Consider the following 23879-nt stretch of genomic DNA (forward strand, 5'->3'; position numbering starts at 1 on the left):
CCGTGATTTGAGGAGTTGGTAGCACAAGCTGGGCAGCAGATGCAAAATTTTCATCCTTGGATTTGGCCCCTTGGTTTCCATGGATCAGAATCCTCCACATGGCATCATCACACGCAGCACCTTGTAGGGCATGAGGGCTTATCCTGGTCCTCATTTCCTTGCTGCCCCCAGAGCTGCATGGGCTGTGCAAATCCCACCTGAGCTGCCCGGCAATGTGGTGGGCCAAGAAGCAAAGCTGCCTGTGCAGTGGGAGGGCAGTGTGGGAACCCAGCAGTGATGCCAGGAGAGGCTGCAGATGGACTGGAGGCAATGGGGAAGGGGGGGCTCATGCCCTGGGAGCTTCCCCTAGAACATGAGAACACGTTCCCATATCCCAGGAAGGACTTGTGGGACTGAGACCAGAGGAGGTTACCAGGCTGGTCAGAGAGATGGAGTACCTCCCCTAATGCTAAGAGAATTGGGACTGTTCAGGCTAGAAAAGGCTTCAGGGTGACATAATTGTGACCTTCCAGTTACTGAAGAGAACTTACGGGAAACATGGGCCAAGACTATTTACATGGGCATGTAGTGACAGGAAAAGGAGGAACAGATTCAAATTGAATGACAGCGGGTTTATATTAGAGATTGAGTGGTGAGGCACTGGAACAGGCTGTCCAGAGTTGTGGATGCCACATCCCTGGGAGTGTTCAAGGCCAGGCTGGATGGAGCTCTGAGCAACCTGGTCTAGTGAAAGGTGTCCCTGCCCATGGCACCGGGGCTGGAGCTGGATGATCTTTAAGGTCCCTTCTATCCCGAGCAATTCCATGATCGTGTAATTCTGTAACTCTGTAATTCTACGATTCTGTGATTCAGGGCAATTAACAGAATTAAAAGAGCCGTTAATTTAATTCGGCATGATGAAACCTGAGCACAGCAAAGGGGGACGGAGATCACCCTTCTACCGCGCCGGCCTCCTCCTGCACAGGCACTGTGCCCGCGCTCCCCATGGCGCCGTGCTTCCCCCAGGAATGCCGGGCGTAGGCTGAGACCTCCACGGCCTCCTGGGCCGCCCCTCGGGGGGCAGCAGCAGCACCAGAGCCGAGCCGTGAGGGGCCGCGGCTCCCGCCCGCCCTCCAGGGGAGCCCTGCCTGCGCGCACGGCCCTCCGCTCCTCCAGGCGGCGGCTTGGCCTCGCCGGCTGCCGTAGCGGGGCTGGCGGGGCCGGGGCCGCCCGCCCGCCTGCGGGACTTCCGTGCTGCTGTGGCCGGGCCGCGCCGCTCGGGGCCCGCCATGGCGCAGCACGGCCCCAGCGTGACGCTGTCCCTCACGCTGCCCATCACCTGCCACATCTGCCTGGGCAAGGTAACGCCGCCGCTGCCCGGCCCCCGAGGGCCCGGGTGGGTGCGGGGGGCAGGGAGGTGACGGCAGCTCAGGGGCCCCGCCGCGGCTCGACGCTCTGACCCTCGCCGGGGTTGTGTCCTTTATGGCTCCGGGCGGGGAAGGAAATTTGTGTGCGGGCCGTTCCCGCCAGCGGCCGAGGCTCGCCGGCCCTCTCGGGATGTTGGGAAGCGCGCGTTGTCCCGGCGGGAGCGGCCCGGGAGGTGTGCAATGGGCCGGGGGGGCAGGGACGCGGGTGTGCAGCTCCCCAGGTGCTGGTGATGAGATCTGGAGATTCCTCCCTGTACCAGCAGGGTACTTTGTTATAAAATGCTCGGAGAGCTTGTGTTCGAGTGTGGTGCTGTGCCGCGGAGGACAAGTGAAACAAAGAGGAGGTGTGTAAGCAAGGAGATTTAAAAAGTGTTGAGCAAAAGTGCAGCAGTCTGGAGAGAAAGTTTCCGTTTCCTCTCTCTGACCCTTTCTCAGTTCCTTTCTCTTCTCCCTCGGGAAGCAGAGGGCTCTTGCTAGCTTGTTCTTCTCTAAAAGCCCCAGAGCTAATTTCATGGCTGTCACTAATTGCTTCTCAAATTCTTTGCGCATTCCTTACTACTCTTTTTTCCTCGTTTTCTTTTCTTAAAGCTCAACAATAATTACAAGGGGAGACATAGCCTTTTATGTTTGTTCTCTGGCATTTATCGTCTGGTTTTGTTTCTACCTCACCTGGCCTTTACTCTCAGACCTTCTCTGTTGGAGTGATAACAAAAGAGCAGGCACATTTGATGTGTGAAGTAGGTGTGGAGCACTGATAGTGAAAGTAGTCAGACGTCTCCCTTTTCTTTAGCCTCATAGTTCTAAGAGTGTGTTACTTTTAGAAACCGTCTTTACTCATTTCTTGGCTTTTTTTGTGGAAGCTGAGCAAGACTTTCTGGCTGTTGTCCTGTTACTTTTCTTTTTCTGTTTATCTGTCTAATGGAAATGGAGGAGAACCCAAGTGTACTCTGTATGTAATGCAGAATGGATACCTTCCACTGCAAAAACTGGAAAGAATGACAGGAGGAGACTGAAATTAAACTGACAAAGATATTTGCTATTTGAATCCATTCCTAGTTACTTTCTGATCTGAACACTTAACATTTTGGTTAGGAATTCATTCATATCTTGCTGTAAAGCTACTGTGTTATTCCAAGCCACTATTTTTTACTTTCATTCCTTTTTAGGTGCTCCTGAGTTTGTACTGGAAGAGGCTTCCACCCTCTTCCTTGCTGTCTTTCACTGAGATAATACATTCACATGTATGAATGAATTGTGTATCCATTGGTGGTGCATGTAATAAAGATATTTGAATGCTTTCATTTTTAGATGTGTAAATCTGTTTAAATTTTGGCAAAGCTGACAGCTCTGACTGCCCTTTCTTTTTGATAGACATCTTTGTCTCTAGCTTGGAACTTCAATGAAAAACTTCACCAGAAAAACCCATTTTCCTAGGATTAAGGTTAGAGGAAGGAATTTGTTTAGCTTGAATTAGGAAAAAAAAATCTTGTCAGTTTTTACTATCTTTTGGGGGAAGCAGGGAGTATCATGGAGGGTTGACATAATCTGATACTTCTGTGGTTTGTAGCATAGACTTCAAATCAAGTGAAAGGCCCACCCTAAACTCAGAATGTATCTCTTGCTAGCCCTGCAAAATTTGCAAAGGTCTGACTGCAAGATAAGAACTATTCATTGAGTATTATGGTAAGAGGATAAAAAAGGAAATAGTGCAGAGAAATTCTATCAATGAATTGGCCACTCATTGTTTTTAATGGAGCTGAAATCTTGGGCAGCAGGGACATATAAACTCATTTTGTTAATGTGAGCAATGTCAGAAAGTATATTGGCGAGATGTGCAATGACCATTTAAAGTAAAAGTGAATTGCTTGGATCAATTTCATGTTTGTTACCTTAATATTCTTTTGGTACAGTCTGGGCTGTCTTCTAACATACCTGTATTTTTAAATTAGATAGCAGATCAGGAGCCATCTGCTTCAGACTGTTTTACTTGTCCCAGGATGTCTGAAGATCTCTCTTGTTGGTTTTGGTGTCAACAGGTTGTTTGGGCTTGAGACACAGTTCTGTGTTGGTTGAAACAGTGTAGGATGTCTGGGGATTGGTTCACTGGTGTGTGTCTGTTCCTCCGTTAGTGCTGCCTGAAGGCCCAGAAGTGCCTTCAAAGTGAAGTGGATGTGTACAGGATTGGATGTGGATCTGCATGGGAATGGCATTATGTTGGAGAGGAACATTAGGAAGTTGCTCAAAATCACTGAGCTAATCAAGCCTTCTGAAATAAACCATAGTCTTTCTAGACTTTATGGTCAATGAATGAACTGGAACTGTGCTATAATTCAAGTAAAATGCTTTTTTAGCAATAGGTATGTCCTGATCCCCCTCCCCCAGGTTTGTCACAGTTAGCAGGAAGGGCAGTTGCACCACCAGCCATGGTGTGACATTTCTATAGTGGCTTTTGCTGTCCTGGTGTGCCTTGCTTTGTGTGGATCCTGAGCCAGTTAAAGTGTAAAACCCCAGCTCTGAAATGAAACTTGTAAAGGTGTGTAAATCAGAAGCACTGTACCCTGGAGAGTAATAAATGTGACTTACTATTTTGCTAGAGATATGGAGTAATCATTCATGTGCAAGAAGTGTGCTTCTGTGTCAGGTTTGGGGTAACTGAGGGTCTCTTGCTCCCTGGGGGGAAAACCTGCACTCATGAAATGTCTTTTCCTGTTTGGATTATTTTATGTTATTCTGCTCTGTATCTTTTCATCACCATCCGTATAACTATTCTCAGGCTGCTTCAGAGTAAGAAAGAAGTATGGCTAGAGAAAAAGTCTTTTTTTTTCCCTGCTAGCTGTGGGTGAGAAGGCTCTTTTTCTTATAAAAGAAAGCAATAAGTAACAGGATTTTTTAAATAAGAAATAATGGAAATTTCAATGTTTCCAAAGCATTGGTGTGCTAATGCTTGCAATAATCATAAAAAAAGTCTTCTTAATTAGAGGTGAAAGTTCAGTCTCTCTTTGTTCATACTTTTAGTAACTTGAGTTTTTGTTTATGTATAGATAACTTCCTTTGACTCTCAGGATTGTCATATTGGAGGTGTTAATAATACTGTGAATCCTGTAAGGTAACAGAGGCATAGAGAGTGAATTGGAGAAGAAGGTAACAGATCTGGGCCTTAATTCATATCCATGAATATTTCAGTGGTTAAACAGTTGGGGTTTAGCTCATGCAATGCTGATCATATGGGTACAAGTGCTACAGGACACGTCTGGTCTTCCAGCCCAAGTGGTTACTGACTGTCCTTTCCAGGTGCTTGCTTCTCTCTGCCAACCTTTCATTTTTCCTTTTTAGTTTGACTACTAACAGAATGAAAGAGGAATATCTTGAAAATTATGAGTAACTTCATTTAAAGATGAAGATTCTCTTGAATTTGGATTTTAAGTGCAGTACAGTAGAATTTACAACAATATATTTTCTTACACTTCTGTGTCTAAAAATACATTTCTTGGAAAAAGACAGGAGTGAAGGAAAAACAGTTATTTGAAGACCCCTGACACAAATGCTAATGTTAACAAGGAAGAGATTCAAGAGTGTGTGTTACAGTAAGCTGTAGCAAACTGCAGTAAGGCATTAAGTCTTTTTCTTCCTTGTCATATTTGGTCCCTCTATGCACATTTACTTTCAAACAGGGTTTATAGTTAAATGACAAGAGAGAATAGTGCATTGTCATTAATATTTTCTAAAAGTTTGTTTACCCTGCTGTTTTGAAAGGGGAGGGAAAGCTTGAAAGAATCTGTGTCTGATTGGAATATTTAATCCTTCAGTTAGCTGCCCCATTCTTGGCTAATGACTTATTTAGTAGCAATGCATATCTAGCAGGAGACTTGAATTAGTGATTGCTGGTTCACATTTCAGCTCTGTGGTTTTGGCCCTGATCCTTTTAAAAGCTGCTTTGCGTGAAGCTGATTATCCGCAGGCTAAAGTTAATCTGTAACACTTTATGTTCCAATGACACCTCTTCCACTGCAAAGTGTTGGATGGTGCCAGTAGAGATCCCTCCGTGCCTCGCTTTTGAAAAGGCACTTACTTTGGTTGTGTTCTGTTTGGGAGGAGAATGCATTTCACTGGAGTGGCTGGCTGTAGTTCATGGAGGTTGTGGGGTAAAGAAAAGGTGCTGCTGCCCCTCTGGTTATTAACAAGCTCTTGCAAACAAGAACCTTAGTTCTGCAGAACTTGTTATAGCTTTGGTGCCTTTAATAAGAGGGAAATCTGGTGTTGTGAGTCAGGAGATTGCTCCTAGCTAGCCCTGCAAAACAACAGTGTCACTTTCCTGCAAGGCCAGACTTGCACTGAGAGATGGGGTTGTGTATTTTTGTAATTTGTTACTCGAAGGAGTTTTAAGATTTTCATAGAGTCTGTTTGTTTTTTTTTTCTTTTTATTTCCTCTTTAATGCTAAAAGGTCCGTCATCCAGTTATCTGTGTGAACAACCATGTTTTCTGTTCCATTTGTATTGAAGTGTGGCTGAAGAACAATAATCAGTGCCCAGCTTGCAGGATTCCCATCACACCTGAAAATCCCTGCAAGGAGATTATAGGTAAGGACAAGTTTAGGCTTTGAAATAACTTTCTGGTATTTACTGCTGGAGGAGATTGCTTTGAGTCCAGCGATGCCTGGATACCTTTTCTTCTGTGTGTTTTTACCAACATCTAAGGAAGAATTAACTGAATCTTTAACCTTGTAGCTGTTAGGGATGTTATGGGAAAGTTCCAAAGACATTATGTATATTAATGGCTAGATTATCCAAACACAATAAGTACCCAGTGGCTCTAATCATTGTTTTTAAATCTTGGTTGGATGGTGCCTTTAACTGAAAAAATGCATTAAAAAATGCATTCTTACCTATACGTTGCAACCTGTTCACCTAAGAGACCAGCAATTAGCTCAGAAGTAGTGTACTTCAATCCATAATCTTGAATGAATATGTGGGTTTTTTTACTTGTTGTTTATTTGTTTTGTTTTGTTCATCACTTCCTCCTTTTCTTTTTTTTATTTTAAAGAAAATTACCCTTAGCATAGAAATAAGACGAAGCTACAGCAACAGCATGAGGCCCTTAACTTTACCAGAGCTAGGAAGTACTGCAGTTTTTATTTGACATAAAATATCAGCCCTGCTATTTCGTTCTAAGAGAAAAATTTATCTGAATAATCTCACTTTAAAAACTTATTTAGTACAGTAACTTGTACTAATTAAATGTATGTTTGATACCCTGCCCCTTTCCTTCAGCTCTGTTTTATTAGTATGGTCTTAAATAACGTAGAATTCTGTTAAGGAAAAAAAATAGTTGAAAAATGTAAAATTTTCTTCCTGTTGTTAATCAAGATTTTGACTTGTAAACATTACTAGTAGGTACTCAAGTTGAACCTGTTTTGAAAGTGAAAGGACTTTAAACCTTCCATGGTAGCCAATTGGTCCAATTTAGCTGCATTTGTTGTTGATAATATGAAAAGTTGTATAAGGTGGATTACTAGTATTGAATTAACTGAAAAGGAAACAGTATCAGTGCTTCTTTCATCCTATTGTTGCTTTAGGAGGAACAAGTGAAAGTGATACAATATTTAGTCCAACAGTCAGAAAACACCTACGTAAAACAAGACTTGAATTGCTTCACAAAGAGTATGAGGTAAGGACAAGGGGGAGGGTTGTGACTTCCAGATGAACTGCAGCTGTTAAACTACAACATACAAATGGTTTGAGTCCTGCTGTTTCTAATGTGAGTAAAGGTGTATACTGTATCTACATGAAACTCAGGTGCACTAAAATGCCACTTTTTGACTAAGGTTACAAGAGAGCATTTGCTGGTGCCTGAAGTGTTCCCACTGAAGCCATGGTAATAGTCTTTCTAGACAACAGGTAGCCAAGTACAGCCAATTCTTTAGTTTTGTGGGAATTTGACCCCCAGGTGGTATGGCAGCATTTTCTTTATGCATATTAGGTGTAGGGAACTTTTTGGTTTGTCTTCAATACAAACACAGACATTTTCTGAAATAATTCTCTGTAGCTCAGAGAGACTAAATTCTGTCTTAAAGAATACAGCTCACTGTAACCTTCTGGCATAGGTTAATTTTTAGCATTATTGGTTTATTGTTTTCTGAAAGTGAGTAAATGCTTGAAAGTAGAGCTGAATGTTCCAATCTCCTGTTGGAAAAATACTCTCTTGGGAAGAAGATGGAAAGCTGTTAACAGGGAATGTGCTTAGTTTTTTTTTTCTCAGCTGTTGTTTCCTCAGTAGCAGCAGTGTGAAGACATCACATATTTTTGAAGGAAACCTAGAGAGGAGAATGAGGGAGAGGAAATGGACTCTCTCTATATCCTTTACACTGGGGAAGTAAGAGCTGTCTTTCATGACAAGCTTGCCCATAGCTCAGGTTCTTTTAGTCTCTCTGAGAGGAGTAAGGAAAAGATGCTTCCTGCCTTTCTGTTGAATCGACTCAAAATTCATACAGCTAGTCCTAGGATAACATAAATTTCTTCTAAAACACCTGCTTATTTTAAAATGGTTGTTTCCATGCTGGGGACAGGGGCAGGCATGATTATTTGTGAAAATATGCCTTGGATTTATGTAAATGCTGTATATGGCCTCCTTAAGTAGTGTTACCATGATCAACTCATACACTTGAATTGGTAAACAGTGTAGAAGATATGTTTTTAGGATAAATTTTTTCTTTTATCCCTTTAACAAGAGGCTTTGGAAGGTTTTTGCTTCCCTGTGGCTTCAGACTGTTACAGCTAGGAGCTTTGTTCTTTGCATTTTGAGAGTCTTCCCTAAGATGTTGCTGCTGTGGTGTAGCTAGGTGGCCTTTTCCTGGCAGTGTTCTGTCTGTTTTGAATTTGGAGACTTTCAGCATCCCAACATGTGATGTTTCAGAACAATATGAGAGAAACACTCTTAAATAACAGCAAATGAGTCAGCAGAGGACGACCTTAAGAACACTCTTGATACAGGAAATCCTCCCACAGAGTGCCCTAATAATAGATTCATGTTGCTGAATGCTTTGAAGCTTTTGGTCTGCTCGGCAGTTTGTTCAGGGTCCTTTATGTAGTCAAGGGATTCCCTGCACTAAAACCTTCAGTATGCTTGAGTGTGCAGGTTGATTAAAATCCTGCCTAAAGCACAGTACATGAGCATACTTAGATATATGTGTAAGTGAAGGCATGCATCTGGGCTTGCCAAAACCACTGTTTCTAAAGTGCTATGGGAACTTGCCAGTATTATTTAATTAATCTCACAAATTATTTTAATTCCTCTGAATTTCTGACAACTTTAGGATGAAATAGAATCCCTGCAAAAAGAAGTAGAAGATCTGAGAGGTAAAAACCTCAGTTTACAGATACAGCTGAAATCTCTTCTGGATCCTGCAGCGTCAGCTTTATCTTGCCAAAATGAGGAAACTAGCCAGTCAGCAAATGAAGCAAGTACCAGTGGCCCAGAAGCCCCAGAGGAATGGAGCAAAAAGCTGAAAACTGCCAATGATATGTGCGAAAAACTGATGGATAATGTGGACAAGCTAAGGGAGGTAATAAACGTAACAAACACATTTCTTCAGCTATTTTGTAGTGTAACTGTTTTGTGTTAGTTAAATGGGAGTAAGAGCTACCATGACCTTCGGGTACTTCATAGATCTAGAAGAAGGAGGAAAAAAATTGAATTCCAGTGACTGTTGGTGTATCATAGTATTTCCATATAGCCCTTGCAAGTGTCAGATGTTATTGCTTGTTCTAGTGAGTCCTGTATGTGACTCTTATTCAACTCCTCTGTCACTCTATGCCTGAGTAATTGGATTATAGTAGCACTTCTCGACAGTATTGATGACCAGATTTTTCAGGCTTGCAATAATCTATATAATATATCTATTTTGCAACATTCAGTGGGCAAACACAGTACAGTTGGCTAAGGCAGATTTTGCACTATTGCCCTCCCTGCTAGCCGATATTTTTGGTGCAATTTGCTGAGGCAGAGTAACTTGACCCTTTGACTGAAAATAGACAAGCTTCAGCATTTTATGACCAGAATATCCTTTACTGGAAACCTGCAGACTTTTTATACATCTTGATGTAATACAGAAGTAAATCTGATACTGCAGAAGCAAGGATGAAGGAGATAGGCATGTGAAAAAACCCTCTAAATAAATAGCTGCACGCACAAGTAAGATCACCTTAAACATTGAAGAAGAGTGAAATTTCCAATTAATTTGAAATCAAGGTAGAAAAAACTGGACTTGTATTTATTCAAAATGCTGCCTTGATTTCTTCTATTAACAATACTGGGTTACTTCCTGCAGAAGTGAAGTGTGGTGTGTTTAGGACTTTTTAAAAAAGTTTTTAGCATTAATAGTGTTCACAGTTTTTCTGTGCTATAGACTTAGAGGCACACATTGTGCGTTTCTGCCATTTTGTTAATGTGACACTTCTAGGACCCCAGGAGCTTCAGATTCACTTGTAGATGGCAAAATAAGATTCACAGCAAGAAGTTCTTGTCTTCCTATATTTTTGTTAGGTTTCTTTTCATTGAGTTAAACTTTACTGCCTCTTGTTCTTTTTTTCTCTTTTTCTTTTGAGATGACTAAGTTTTTAATTTTTTTCCCGAGGTAAGTAAAAAGAACACTGTAACAGGAACTGAAGAAGGGGTTTGCTTGGATACTTTTTCAGTATAACTTTAACCTTAGCAAGAAAAGAGATTTAAGCGTATGAAATTTCTGAATTTGGTGAAGAGTTAGAAAAAAATAGAGGCTTAGATAGGTTTTAGGGAAGAATTCTTAAACTGTTGTCATAGAATCATTTAGGTTGGAGAAGACCTTTTAAGATCATTGAGTCCAACACTTTTTTCCCATCTGTTCCCTGTCCAACAGCTGCTCAATTCCATAAGTACCTAAGGTCAGTTGGCTCTGGCAGACCTTGTCTCACTTGTCAGCGTGAACTGCCCATCCCTGTTCTGACCAGCAGGACATCTTTCCCATGCACACACTGTCTGGAATCAGACTTTCTCACTGAAAGTACCTGACCCAGGAGTTTCAACCAGACAGCATTTCCCAGTTAGGCAAGATCCTTCAGTAAATGTGGTTGCCACCACTTTCTTTTTCAAATCTAGACTGAATCAGGAAATAGAAACCACCTTTATCATTTAATGTTTTAGAGCAGACAAATTTAGGAATGCCCAAATAATGCCCATTATTACTTTGAGTGGAGTCATAAAAGCTATGGGAGTGGTGAAACAAACTCCATAGGAGAAGGCCTAGACTAAGTACACTCATTAAAAATGCAGTTACATGAACTCATCAATGTAGACATTGTGCTGTAAGTGGGGGTCCCTTGCAGATTACTGACTTGAAGGGTAGAGCACTAGAAGAAGGACACCAGAGGGGTTCAGTCCCACCTTGCCATGTGCCACATGGATACCTTGCCTATCAGTGCTACACAATTAATGACGTTTTTTACTTTATTATGTAGCTGGGGGAACAGTGTTTTTGGAAAGACAGAAAGGGCTTGGCCATGTTGTCAAATGGTTTGATGATGCTTTGGAACTGAGCACTCCTGAATTCTCATTCATTGTTTCAGGATAGTTTTTAGTGCTTTTCTTTTTTAAATACCAAGTAGTTAACACTCAGCCCTGGGCTCACCCTTCCCTTCTTTGCCACAAGTCTCTAGCTATTCTTTCTGTACTTAGGAATATTGTTATATTGGGGATAGGGGGTGTTTGTTTATATTTTTCTGCTCCATTTGTCCTCCCCCTCACCTGGAAAGGTTGCTAGGGATATTTGTATGAGCATTTAAAGTTCTCTGCCTCTCTTCTTTCGCTGTGTGATGCTTCTGAATAAGTACATTTCACTCTGAGCCCAACTGCATAGCTCTTTCTTCAGATCTAGCTCGAGATCTTACTTTTATTATGCAGTGGAAGCGTTATCTAATTGAGGCTATGAATTACGAGTCCTGGACTGGTGGTGCTGTTTTTAGCATAGGGAGATTGAGCAGATTCTAGCAAGTGCAAAAAGTGTATTCTGCTTGTTAGGATAGTGGCATTCATTGTTCTGAAACATGGTGGCAGGTAAACTTCTCTCTCTATGAAGTGTATTGTTAACAAGGGTGCCTGCTGAACTGAGAAGAAGGAATTGACCTCAATTCAAGGTTGTGAATCAGGAATCTTAATCAGAATGTCTTGGAAGAAAGTGAAGAAAGACTGCAAATAGCTTGTCGTAATGGATTTACATCCACAGGATAACTATGCTTTAAAAACAAGCCAAAAACCCACAAAGTAATCTTGCTCTAATTTGGAATGGAGGAAGCTGTTCAACATTAGTTTTGCTGATACCTGCACATTGTAATGTTAATGTACTTAACGTATTTAGTCATGTGGAAAAAAAAACATGGAATTGCCATTAGGACATCTCCTTAATGACTTTCTGTGCTAACTAACATAGCTGTGTTTATTTCCCTAGATAGGACACTTGCAATGTATTTTGGGAATATAAATAAAAAATGTCTGTTCGCTATTCAGTTTTGCAAACCATTTCCCATGGTGATTTTTAAGTGGTGTCCCTGTCTGAAGGCTGTTTCCTGCCTGCACATTTCTAGTTCTGTCTCTTTAAAAGGGAGAAACAGCTTGTCCTATAAATATTAGAAGTCATTTCTGTTTCACTGTATACTTACTTTTTTCCTTTTCTTTTCCTTAGGCAAATAAGAAACTGAGCATGGAAAACAATAGCCTTTTAAGAGAGAATTTGCGACTAAAAGCTGAAGTTGATAGTAGATCACCCCAAAAGTATGTGAATATTTTAAAAGCTACTATCTTTTATTTATAGACTGTTTAACTGTTGTAGGCCTGTTTAACCTAAAATTGTGGTGGTGTACATGGTGTTGCATATGTGTCTTCAGGTAGACTTAGGAATTTTTGTTCTCATGGACTTAGGTGAAAAATGAAACTAACAAAATAGCAGTGAGAAATGCAACTTAGAGAATCACAGCGAGTCCACAGTGAAGGAATATGACTTGACTACAAGTACTCTTCCTTTGTTACAGTGGCCAGTATTGAAGTACTGGATTTGTATTGCCCAAACACTGGCTCTGTGTCTGAGCAACATATGCAGAATTGAGCTTCTGCAGCATGAGAACATTCTCAGAACTGATATTTGTGTTTAATACTTTGTTTTAAACTGTTATAACACCAACAACAATAACCTCAAAAAGCAAAAACTTCACCGTACTCATTAGAGCTGTGTTCTAAGGTACCTCTTCTTGGGAGTACTTTGTGAAGCAATATATTGATATTTTTGAAGCTCTTTTCCTTTCTTTCATTGGTTTTCTACCTTTCTTCTCTTGTTTGTTTAGATATTAAAAAGCTAATAGCTATATTGGCCAAAGTTTTATACAGAGCTTTTGAGGAAGGGGATTGGAAGGCACCTGTGTAATGTGAAAAGAAAGCTCTCTGGATTTGTTCTAGTTCTGGCAACACACGTGCTGGAAGAGAAAATTCATCTTTGTAGAAGAGCTTACTTGCCACACTGCTTGTTATCAGAGACAACAGGAAAGAAGATGCATGATCCTTGTGCTGTGGATACATGAAAGCACATTGTGCCCTGAAGACCCCTAATAAGATAGAGCCCTGTTTAAGGCCATGGCAATGTCTTTTATGGCAGGGTGTATCTTTTCCCATAAGACTCAAGAGTGAGTTGGCAAGGATGGCAAACTTAAAAAGTAAATAAATACAACTAAATAAATCCTAGAAAAGAAAATCTAGAAGAGATCAGATAATCTAAATTGATTTTTACTTTTCTGATATCAGGTAAACTCCCCAGTGGAGACAATTTCCCTTTCTTATCGCTTGTACATGCTTTACTGTGATTGCCCAAAACAATAGCCTGTCACTTTCTGCTTTAGAAGCCCAGATATAGCCAAATGTCATTACAAATTGGACAGTGTCAGGGTCTGTCTTGCAATCCAGATGCCCACTAAATTGGCCTGTCTGTGTCTCTGCTATTATTTTTTTATTATCATTTTTTAGTCTCCTGAACAAATATCACATCCTGCCTGCCTATTGGGAATTTTCTTTGGCTGTTGTAACTCTAGTGCTGTGCATGGGATTTAGGACATTAATTGAATCAGACTTAAACTGGGCTAGGAACAGTTCAAACACCTCAGGAGTTTGTATATCTGTTCCTGATTCTGCTGCATTGAGTCTTGCATTTGCTTTGAGTCCAGTGTGTGCTACAAGAATTTAGGTACATGCAAGGAAAAACTTGTCCTGAAAAAAAATCCTTCAGCACATTAAATTTAGCAATTTTGATTCATCCAGCCTATACCCATTCATTCCAAATCACATCTGGACTGAATTTGTCCAGGTCTTCTAGATACTTTTGACCTGAGAGAAAAAGTAAACTTGTGTTTATTTGGTTTTGCTCTGCACTCAAGAATCTCCAGTGTTTATGGTTTTCTGAAGTCATAATGCTTAGAACTGGTACTAGACTACAAGTGAAGTCTTGGTAGCACTAACTAGAGCAGAAAAACTGTATTCTGTCGTCTAAAACATCTTATATCAATATCTTGCAATACCTTTTTTGTTGTTTCCTTTTACCTGACACTTCTACCATAATGGCCAGTACCAGTTCTGCCAAATTGCTATTTAAAAAGTTACCTTGCTTCCTCATTTTGGATTTGAACTTTTAGTGTCCCCTTTTAAAGTGTTTAAATGGGAATTAACCCATTTATTGGCTTTCTTTAGGTTGATGTTTTGATGCATATCAAGCTCTATTCTTTCCAATCCCAGGTACATCCTTCAGATGGTGAGAAATCTCTCCTATCTTGATGTTAGCAGAATTTTTAAATTAACTTTCATCCTTGTGGTCATCAGTCCGGTCAATATCCAGATCAGACCTAACAACAGGACATTATTTTAAAATATTCTTTCAGCTCTGATGGCAAACTTTGATAATATTTAAAGGGTCTTTCAGCTAGACTTCACACTTTGAACAGGGCTTGGAGTAGATGGGGTTTTTAACATGCCTATAAAATCAGAATTGATAGCATAGGTATCAGAGCCCAACAATGTGGCTAGAATTAAACTTCTGTGCAAGTACATGGATTTGCAAGTATAGTTGCTCTTGTGTGCTTTATTCAGAAGTTTTCAGAAGGTAATTTTTGCAAAAGCATCTGAGTAGGTCTCTAATGTAATTTAAAATAGCTACTGAATTGGATTTTGTAATTTAGTGTCACCGCTGTTGTTTCATTTTTCATATATTCCTTAGCTTCAGATTCTCAGGTGTGGATTCATGTTTAAACAAATAACTAAAGTAACTTAATAAAACTGTTATGAAAATATTTTGTAAAGGTTTTGTCAGTATTCAGTCCCTGTATATCCCAACTGTAGTTCATTTTGTGCATTATGACATTGGAGCTAAATAGCTCAACATAAATTGTTTTAGTGGACTTTACTTTACAGAAGAGGGAACACTAATGGCAGGTGAATGATCCCTTTGTAACACAGACTCTACCTCTTACATCACAGGGAAAAGTATAATTAGTCTTTTCAGTGGTCAATAAAAAAACTTTCCTTTTATCATAGACTTGAATTGTTTTTTTTCTTTGTTCTTATCCATTAAAACCTGCTGAAAAATGTCATGTATGTCAATACAATCAATATTTCAGCCATGTCAGGAATTTTTATACATTTTTTAAACTGATGATGTTGATTTATTGATTAGATTTTTTTTTTCCTGAAAACATTTTTGAGTCTAGACCTTCATCAGAATACCATACCATCATATAGTTGGGACACAGGTCTGAAAGGCAAATGAGGGTAAGTTTCTAGCTGTGATTCTTGCCAAAGACCTGCATTAGTCCTCCATTTCTCAGGCAAATCTGACTGATTTGTGGTTGTTGTTTGTTCTTTCTTTACCTTTTCTTTTGATGAATATTCAGCAACTTCCACTTTCACAATATAGAACAAAAAAACTTCTGAAACTTAAGTTTTGCAGGATAATAAAGCCCTATTACTTCCAGCTCTACTTGAAATAGAAAGCTGTTAGGTCTGTTGGCAGTGCACAGTGGATGTAAAAGCGTTTTTGGCAAGGGGATGTTTGCTTCTTACCTGAAGGAAAATAACTAGCAAGTCCATCTACTCCAGGGTATAGTGTATTTTATGAATGGTTAGATTCAAATCGGTTTGAACCAGACTTCTAGGCTTCCTAGGAGTCTTTTCCCTAAATATTTAATTCCTTCTGCCAGTTAAAATCCCAGTCTGAGAAACTATCTGTAACATGCATAAAATTGTTGCATTATCTTTTTTCTCTGGTTTTGCAAGTTGTTTTATTGTTGCAGTTTAAGGAGGGAGAAGTGTTTATCTTGTCTAGATTTGTGACTTCAGGTACACTGAAATCTAAACCTGTTGACATGTTGATTTTCTTTGTCATTCTTTACAACATTAAATTGGTACCTAACTCAAATATTTCTGCACATACCAGACTACAAAATTCAATCTGCATTTCACCAAACCTATAAAAAAGCTTCTAAAAACCCATATCCAGAGGGTAAGAACATTTGCTGTCTTCCCTGATAGAAAACTGGGCTATGGTCTCACCTCTCTGCAAGTTCGCTGGTCCAGAGGAGTGACCATTTTTGAAGACTAGCTGCAGTGTGGCCTTAAAAGTAAAGCAGAGTAAAGTAGCATGTAAATAGCCTTCAAATGAGCTCTGAGTTCTTGAGTCATAGCGTTGAATCCTAAGAAAGTGCCCACTTCAGGCATGAAGATCTAAACCTTAGGCAGATGGGTAAGGACATTCAGATCACATTCTGGTTTTGTGAGGTTTCCAGGAGGATTGGGGTTTGTTTTTTTAGTAGTTCTGAAATAATTCTTTCTAGCTTTTGCTATTTGCTGACCCTGGTGATAACCTGCCTTTCTTACATGGAAAATCAATGAATCACTGATAGATGTTAAAATGCTTGGAGAGGCTTTGAATTTTTGTCTAAATTCAGCCAATTCCCTTCATGAAAATGGAAGCTCACTTCAAAGAATTAACCTGACTTTTCTGTTCCCAGTGGACAGTATGTCTTGACTTTTTGTGGGTTTTGGGGTTTTTTTGCTTGCTAGGAATAGGCCCTCATCTGGCAGTAATGCTTTATTTAGTTCTGATGTCTATGCAAATATGACACACTTTTGAGATAGTTGTATGAAACCTGGGATGTTGCCAAGATGTTTCTGCAGATCGCCTTTCATAGGTGATATAGAGGGGAATTGCAGAGCTGGTACAGCTGGTACATGATACTGCCAAAGAGCTGCAGAAACTAGTAGGTCTTTCAGCTGGTCTGTTCTTGAATTTCCTCCCTTTCTTCCCATCTAACTGCAGAACCCAAGGGAAAATGTGTATCTAAATGGTGGGGCTGGGTTTGGTGGTACTCTCTGGCTTTGCCCTTATCTCAAACTCTAATAAGCCCTGAGTGTACCGTGTCATTTTCCACTTTTCACCCTTTTTTGACTTTGGAGGATGCGTCCTGAACTGCAGGGTGGTCCCCAGCCTAGGCCATCAGGTGATCAGAATTGGAGAGTCAATTCCCATCACGCCCTTGCAGCCCCAATCTTTGGGAAGTGGTTATACAAGAGAACTGTTCATTGCAGCTGCCTGCTATCCAGAAAGAGAAGAGTTTGTTTCGGGTTGTGTGGTTTTAAACTGACTCAAGGGCTCAACCAGATAGATGTGGTGCAGTTAGTGGTCACTAATATGTAAAATAAAACCTTAAAGCTGAATTTGCAGAACTGATGGGTAAGAAGAGAAGGAAGAAACAACTGAAAAATTTGTTCTTCAACTTCACCAACAGTTTCTAAATGGACTTCTTCAGAAGTTGTCATGATTTAACCCCAGGCAGCAACTTAAGCCCCACACAGCCTCTCACTGCCTCCCCTCTTGGGGTGGAGAAGTAAAAGTGAAAAAACACATGGGTTGAGGTGAAGACAGTTCAGTAGGGAAAGAAAACCTGTACACAAGCAAAGCAAACCAAGGGATTCATTCACCACTTCCCACAGACAGGTGTTCAAACATCTCCAGGAAAGCAGGTCTCCATCTGTGCCTAACAGTGACTTCAGGAAACAAACACTGTCACTCAGAATATCCCACCTTTACATCTTCTTCTCCCAGCTTTTTACTCTGAGCCTAATGAGTTAATGGTCTGGAATATCCCAGCTATGTCCCTCCCCAGCTTCTTGTGCGCCCCCAGCCTTCTCACTGGTGGGTTAAGAGGCAGAAGATGCCTTGTAAGAACTGCAACAGGAGTTGTTTTTTGAACTGGAAAGCTGTAAGAAGTTGTTTTTACAACTGCACTGTTGTAAGAGCTGCGCAGCAGCAACTAAAACATCCCTGTGTTATCAGCATTGTTTCCATCACATCTGCAAAACATAGTCCCACAGTAGCTACTGTGAAGAAAAGTAACTGTATCCCAGATAAAATCAGAATAGGAGTACTCAAACATAACTGAGGGAGAAGTTGTGGAATAATGCGAATGAGGGTGACTGCAGCAATGTTCTTCTTGCTCACTATAGGTGAGAAATGACTGCAGCTTTCTGATTAGTGTCAGGTTAGAATCATGCTGGACAAGAAAAGGGACTCTGACTGAGGAGAGGTCCTGAAATTTGAGCTTGAAATGTTCATCTAGACATCCAGTGTCACTTCAGACACTATAACATACACACTACCATTCCTGGGGCTGGTAGCTGTGATGCCGGGTCTGTAGATTCATCCTTCCAGAGTGATATGTGGGAGCCATCAAAGACTTTAGGTGATGTGAAATATTTTTAGGTGTCTGTGTTAAGGATCCAAGTCCCGCCTGAAATGTGTTCCTGTTCACTTTATGAGTGATGATTTTGTTTCTCTGGGCTTGAAGTTTTCTATATAAAGGATGTACTTGAAATGCAGTGAGATCCAAAGTTGTAGTTTCAGTGATACAGGTAAAGAACAAGACCCTAACACTCAAAAGTCTGTCTGTGTGTCAGAATATTGCTTTCCTTTTGGTATATGTGTGCTCTTTACCACATGTGTACTAAATACCTTAACTTCTACTGAAGAATTCATCACATTGTTACTAAGTGGGAAATAATTCAAATACTTCAGGAAATATAATTTATCTGGATTTTCAGGTGAATCTTAAATTTATTTTCATGCAACTGTATTGCATTCTGTTACTATTGTCATAAGACCATAATTTTTTGGCTATAGCAAGGCTCACTGTACATCTGAAGGGAAAAAAAAAGGAAAAAATCTCTTATAAGTGTTTTGGTTTGGGGAGATTGGGAGAGTTCTGGTTTCTTTAACCAAAATATGAATGTTTTCAAACTCTCTTCTGGGTTGCTAGATCAGTCACTAAAGTACTTGTAGCTGGAGTAATTGGCTATCTTAAAAATCTATGTCCTTGAAAATTTAGGAGATAAATGTATGGAAGTCTTTAAGCAGGGACAGAAAGCAAGTACTGTTCTAATCCCTAACTGCAGAAGTAACTTCACAGGCAGCTTGTCATATGTTACATTTCTGAAAACCAAAATTCCCAAGCACATCCCTCTGCAACAATTAACATATTAGTGATGCTATTTGCCTTTGAACAACATACTGTATTTTTTTAACCTGAGGACACTTGTTATAAAAGTTACACTTGAGAATACAGTGCTTCCTCATAAGCAAATCTCAGGCTGTCACTAATGCTATTTGCATTAAATAAACATATTACACCATTCTTCCATTAAAAAGGAATTACCAGGTATGCATATAAATGTAAACATGTTTTCATTTTTGTGTCAGCATGTCTGTTAGAGGAGACTCCAGAAAATCTTCCTTGTTTTACAAAAGCATTTTTCCCTCTCTCTCACTTGGCTATTCAGCTAAATTGTATTTTTGCATCATCTTTCTATCTTTTATTAGCGCATGTAGGGTTTGCTTCTGTACGACTGTGTGAATAAGTCTGTTGGAGGAAGGCAAAATAAATATCTCTGGATCACCTTAGGAAGTGGGAAAGCTCTTGCTTGGGCGCTGCTGTGCCACAGTGACTCCGTCCATATCAAACTAAAATCTGTGTTCCTTTAACTGGGGGAGGAAATAAACCAAAATGTGTTGTATATAAGGATACTTATTTCATTTAACCCCTTTCCCCTGAAAATATAATGGAAACATTCTTGAGCTGTGATTCTTCTTTTACCTAGTTTCATAGGAGAGAGAGAAAGTCTGCTGTGTCTTTTTTCCTATTTCTGTCTTGCAGCTAGAAATAGACCAACTGTTACAAGCAGTTGGGAAAACTTGTTTTCCAGAGAGCAAGCAAATGAAAAATTGTGGGTTTTTTTTATGAACATGAAGATAATTGGGTAGAGATCCTGTGGAGGTGAAGGGGTCCTTGCCTCCATCAAGTTGCAGTCCAGCTAGCTTATTTTGGGGAGAACAGAAATCTTACTAAATACAAAATTTTTACGTTGCCATTTCTTGTCTACAAGGAAGTGAATGTTACGCACCAAAGCTGTGTGAAGCTTAGGCTGATCTAATTTAAAAAGTGGTCTGCTAGCTGTGACAGAAGTGACTTAGACTGTTCTGTAAATCTTATCCATCACTGAACCATCTACACCAAAGTCTTCAGAGTTCTTTAAATATGCAGAAGCAGTTGAGCAGTGAAATATATCAGTAGATCTGGTCACTCCTGCCCAATTTTTTGGGGCTTATGATAGCCCTTAGTGCTTTCCCCAGCTGTCCAGTTAATTGTATTGCAGTTGTCAGCATACAGCAGCTTCCTGCTGCTTTGAGCTCACAACTTGAAGAAGCAGAATGTGGTTTTATTGTTTGCTGAAAATGTATGCATGTGTACATGGCTGTTTTGCCAGCATGGTTGGAGGCCACAGATAGCTGCCTTCAGATTCCACTGGTCCAAGGGTTGCAGTGGGAGCATTTTTTGAAGACGTGAGCTGATGGAATGGGGAAAATGGAATGGAAATTCAGTGTGACTCTGAGGGAGGGACAGGCAGACAAACAAAGAAAAACACAGAAATTTCAGGCAGTGTTTAAGCTGAAAGAGTAAATAGAAGCCTGTGCAGTAACACGGAGCTGCAAGATGCAAAATGGAAATTCAGTGTAAGCCCACATAGAGAATTGTCCTTTCTTTGTGATATAAATAAAACCTTATTTGTCAGAGTTGCAGGGTGGCTGCAGGTCCTTTCCTCCTTTCTAATAATATCAGAACTTTAATTGTTTTTTCTTTCTGTAAATTGAAAGGCTTGGATGGAGCAGGGAATTCCACGATGCTCACCTGTCAGTGACAGGTTAGAATTAGTCAGGGCATATAGCTGAAACTTTCACTTGCCCTCTGGGGAAGGTCAGTCTTGAAAGCTGGTGGAGGATGAGGGGAAGGCAAGTCTGTATCTTGGTAGTTGAAAATATGCTCAAGCTGGAAACTCCATGAGCAGACAACTTTCACAAACCACAAGGAGCAGATTTTTGTATTGGAGTTAAGACAGAAATCAGATTGTTCTGGTTGTAAAGCTCAGAAAGGCAAGTAACTCAAAGTAAGTGGATATGCCATCCACAGGATGGGTGAGGAAAAGCTGTATATCTAACAGGAACATAATTGAAATTGTCTATGTAAGTATTTAAACCACCTCAAAGGACTAATGCAATTTCAGCATTTCATATCAGCATTTTGTTTTTGACAAGGTGACATTGTGAAAGAAATGTATTGTAAAACACTGCTGTACTGTAGGAAAATGATTGAATGTAAATATTTCAAGATGTGGACCACTGTTCAAATGTTATCATAAATCTTTGCCATTGTTTTAGGGGATAATTCTTCATGCATATTTGAGTTGAATTGATAGAACCAGCCCCTGGAAGGGTAATCTGCTTGTTATTGCCTTGCTACCACTAATACTTTAATTTTGTCTTTTCATGTGTCACCTCCACCTGTATGTTATTTGTGATGATTTCAGGTTGTTTTTTTTTTTTTTTCATAACTAGCAGAGAGAAGTTCTTTTGTTTTCAAATTAACAGAGTGTTTAATAGCTTCATTCTCTCTTGAAATGAGCTTGCAAACCTTCACAAGAATGTTTTTTTCCAGCTTAATATTTTCTTTCTTTTTTACTTATTGCAGGTTTGGTAGGTTTACAGTAGCTGCACTTCATTCCAAAGTGGAACAAAGTGAACGTGAAATGAACCGTCTGAAAAAGGCACTGGAAAGAAGTGATAAATACATCGAAGAAATAGAGTGTCAGCTCTTACAGCTGAAAAAGGCAGGCAAAGGAAGCCAGGCAGTGAGTGCTGTTAGTGAGAGAGTGCTTTCCACAGATGCTGAAGGAGGTGAGAGCAGTGAAGATAGAACATGTTTGAAAACCCAAGCTGAGGAGACAAAAGCTTTGAACGCCAGTCAGAGTCCTGACAGTCTTGAGCAGCTGACAAGTGGTGGAACTTGTTTAGGCTCTTCTAGTCAAGATGGCTTGAACAGCTCAAGTACCCAGTGTGCCCCAAAGAAAGAACTATTTCCAGGACGTCATAGGGTTCTCCTGGATGAAAATAGTACAAATATGGATGCCTGCTTAGAAGACCAGTGGAATAAAATTGAGGAGTGCACCCCATACAAAGATGAAGAACTTTATGATCTTCCACCACCATGCACTCCTTTTCTGTCTCTCAGTCGCCTTCAATTGAACACTCCTGATGGAAAAGAAAATGCAAGAAAACCATCAACATTCCTGAGAAAACTGAAATTTGAAGGGTTTCACGACACTTCAGATGATTGCAGCAAAGATTCTTCTGAGCACAGCACAAGCAGCTGTAATAGCGAAAAGAAGCTGAACTGTTTTACTGCGGGAAAATCAGGGGTTTGGGGCACCTGCCCAACAAATTTTGCTGAGAACTTAGATTTTGATGGATCAGAGCAAAATTCAGTAGCTGGTCAGTCAGACGAGACAACAGCAAAGTCCAGTGATAAAACAAGTTCTTGCTTACCTAAGAGGTTGCATACTCTCTGCTCTTCCGAAATGAACCGCACAAGAACCTCCAGCGAGGCCTCTATGGATGCTGCCTACCTCGATAAGATTTCTGAGTTGGACTCAATGATGTCCGAGTCAGACAACAGCAAGAGTCCTTGCTATAATTTCAAGTCCTCTGATATTGATGGTTCTTCAAAGTCAACAGAGTGTGCTAAACTTCTGAATGGAACAGAGAAGAATCTGGAAGAGATGAATGAGGAGCAGAGTATGAAGTGTCCAGAGACAAGCGATCTGGTAGCTGACAGAACTGGCTGGAAACCTGCTATGTTTTCCAACCTCTCCCCATCTGATGTAGATATGAATGATCACTTTCCACTGTTTACAGGCCAAAATGTGGTGTCTACTGATGCCAAACCTCCAAACTCTTTATTTCAAAGGGACTTTTCCTCAAATGTACTGTTCAGTAATTCACAAAGGTTATTTGAGGAACAGAAGTTTGGTTCATGTTTTTTAAAGATGTCATCTGATCTTCAAAGTCAGATTAATCCTCCTTGGGTGTCTTCCTTTACAGCTGAAAGGAAAAATAAAAATGTCAGTCAGTCAACCAAGAGGAAAATTCAAAATAGCCTTTCCAGTGCTAGTCCATCAAAAACCACCAAAAACTGATTCTGCTTAGGAAATCAAACGTGACTCAAAGTTATAAACCTGCAAATGTTGAATATTTACAGGTGAACTTAATTTTTAATGACTTCCATGTAGTTCTGATCCTGTCGTTTTCAACTATGTGAAAACTGAACATTCGTCTGCCCATTGCAAGCTCTTTGCCAAGGAAGAACCATTCTGGATTCTTTTGACTGGGCATTTTATTTACCTGGGGGCTTGGGAGTTTTTGATGCTCTTTAAGTTATCAGATTACATGTTCTTCCAATTGTGAGCGCAGCTAATGGCTCCTTGACAGTTCTAAGTGGTCTTGTCAAATTAGTCATTTATGTAAGAATTAGTTTTAAAGGTTACATTTCCCATTCCTAAAGATTACATTTTGTGCATGTAAGGCAGCTACTGGCCATATATCCTATGGATTCATGAAACTGCTATAAATTAATGCCAGTTTTGCCATAAAACCTGCCTCCCAGAGGAAATGTTTCTGCTTGGACTATTTCATAGCACTGTACTGTACTGAACCTCTTGTTTTAAGTGGGTGTAAGGTAGCAGCCCCTTTCTTTTCAGGGTCACAGCACTTCAGTTAGAAAAATCACTTTTAACGCTGTAATTATGGCTTTTTTTTGTCTCTTTTTGAAGTTAAGCACAATTTTTAATTTAGTGCCCAAAAATCATTGTTATTCTAAATGTGTTTAGTATGCCTGTATAGACCATAAAAATGGGTTTGTATGCTAATGATTTGTTTACCTAATGTGCACTGAACATCTTACATTAATACTGTACCATTTTACATTAATACTGCATGCTTTTCTATGTGAATTGAATAAAACATGTTTTAAGCA

At 40.1% G+C, this 23879-nt stretch overlaps 1 protein-coding gene across 1 annotated transcript; it reads left to right on the forward strand.

Annotated features, from left to right (window-relative positions):
• The first annotated feature begins 1165 nt into the window (after nucleotides 1-1165).
• Nucleotides 1166-23879, forward strand: OBI1 (ORC ubiquitin ligase 1). The gene is made up of 6 exons (XM_064712997.1): nucleotides 1166-1340; nucleotides 5849-5984; nucleotides 6980-7071; nucleotides 8717-8965; nucleotides 12116-12204; nucleotides 21540-23879. The coding sequence occupies exons 1-6, from the start codon at nucleotides 1269-1271 to the stop codon at nucleotides 23041-23043; spliced, it is 2142 nt and encodes a 713-aa protein (XP_064569067.1). The 5' UTR covers nucleotides 1166-1268; the 3' UTR covers nucleotides 23044-23879.

The sequence above is a fragment of the Zonotrichia leucophrys genome, chromosome 1 (assembly GCF_028769735.1).
Source record: "Zonotrichia leucophrys gambelii isolate GWCS_2022_RI chromosome 1, RI_Zleu_2.0, whole genome shotgun sequence".
Classification (NCBI taxonomy): Eukaryota; Metazoa; Chordata; class Aves; order Passeriformes; family Passerellidae; genus Zonotrichia; species Zonotrichia leucophrys.

Bases quoted from the DNA above. Each gene is read 5' to 3' on its own strand.
- OBI1 (XM_064712997.1), top strand. From the start codon at position 1,269: ATGGCGCAGCACGGCCCCAGCGTGACGCTGTCCCTCACGCTGCCCATC. The intron at 1,341-5,848 runs GTAACGCCGCCG...TAATGCTAAAAG, and splicing joins GCCACATCTGCCTGGGCAAG to GTCCGTCATCCAGTTATCTG. The intron at 12,205-21,539 runs GTATGTGAATAT...TACTTATTGCAG, and splicing joins GATAGTAGATCACCCCAAAA to GTTTGGTAGGTTTACAGTAG.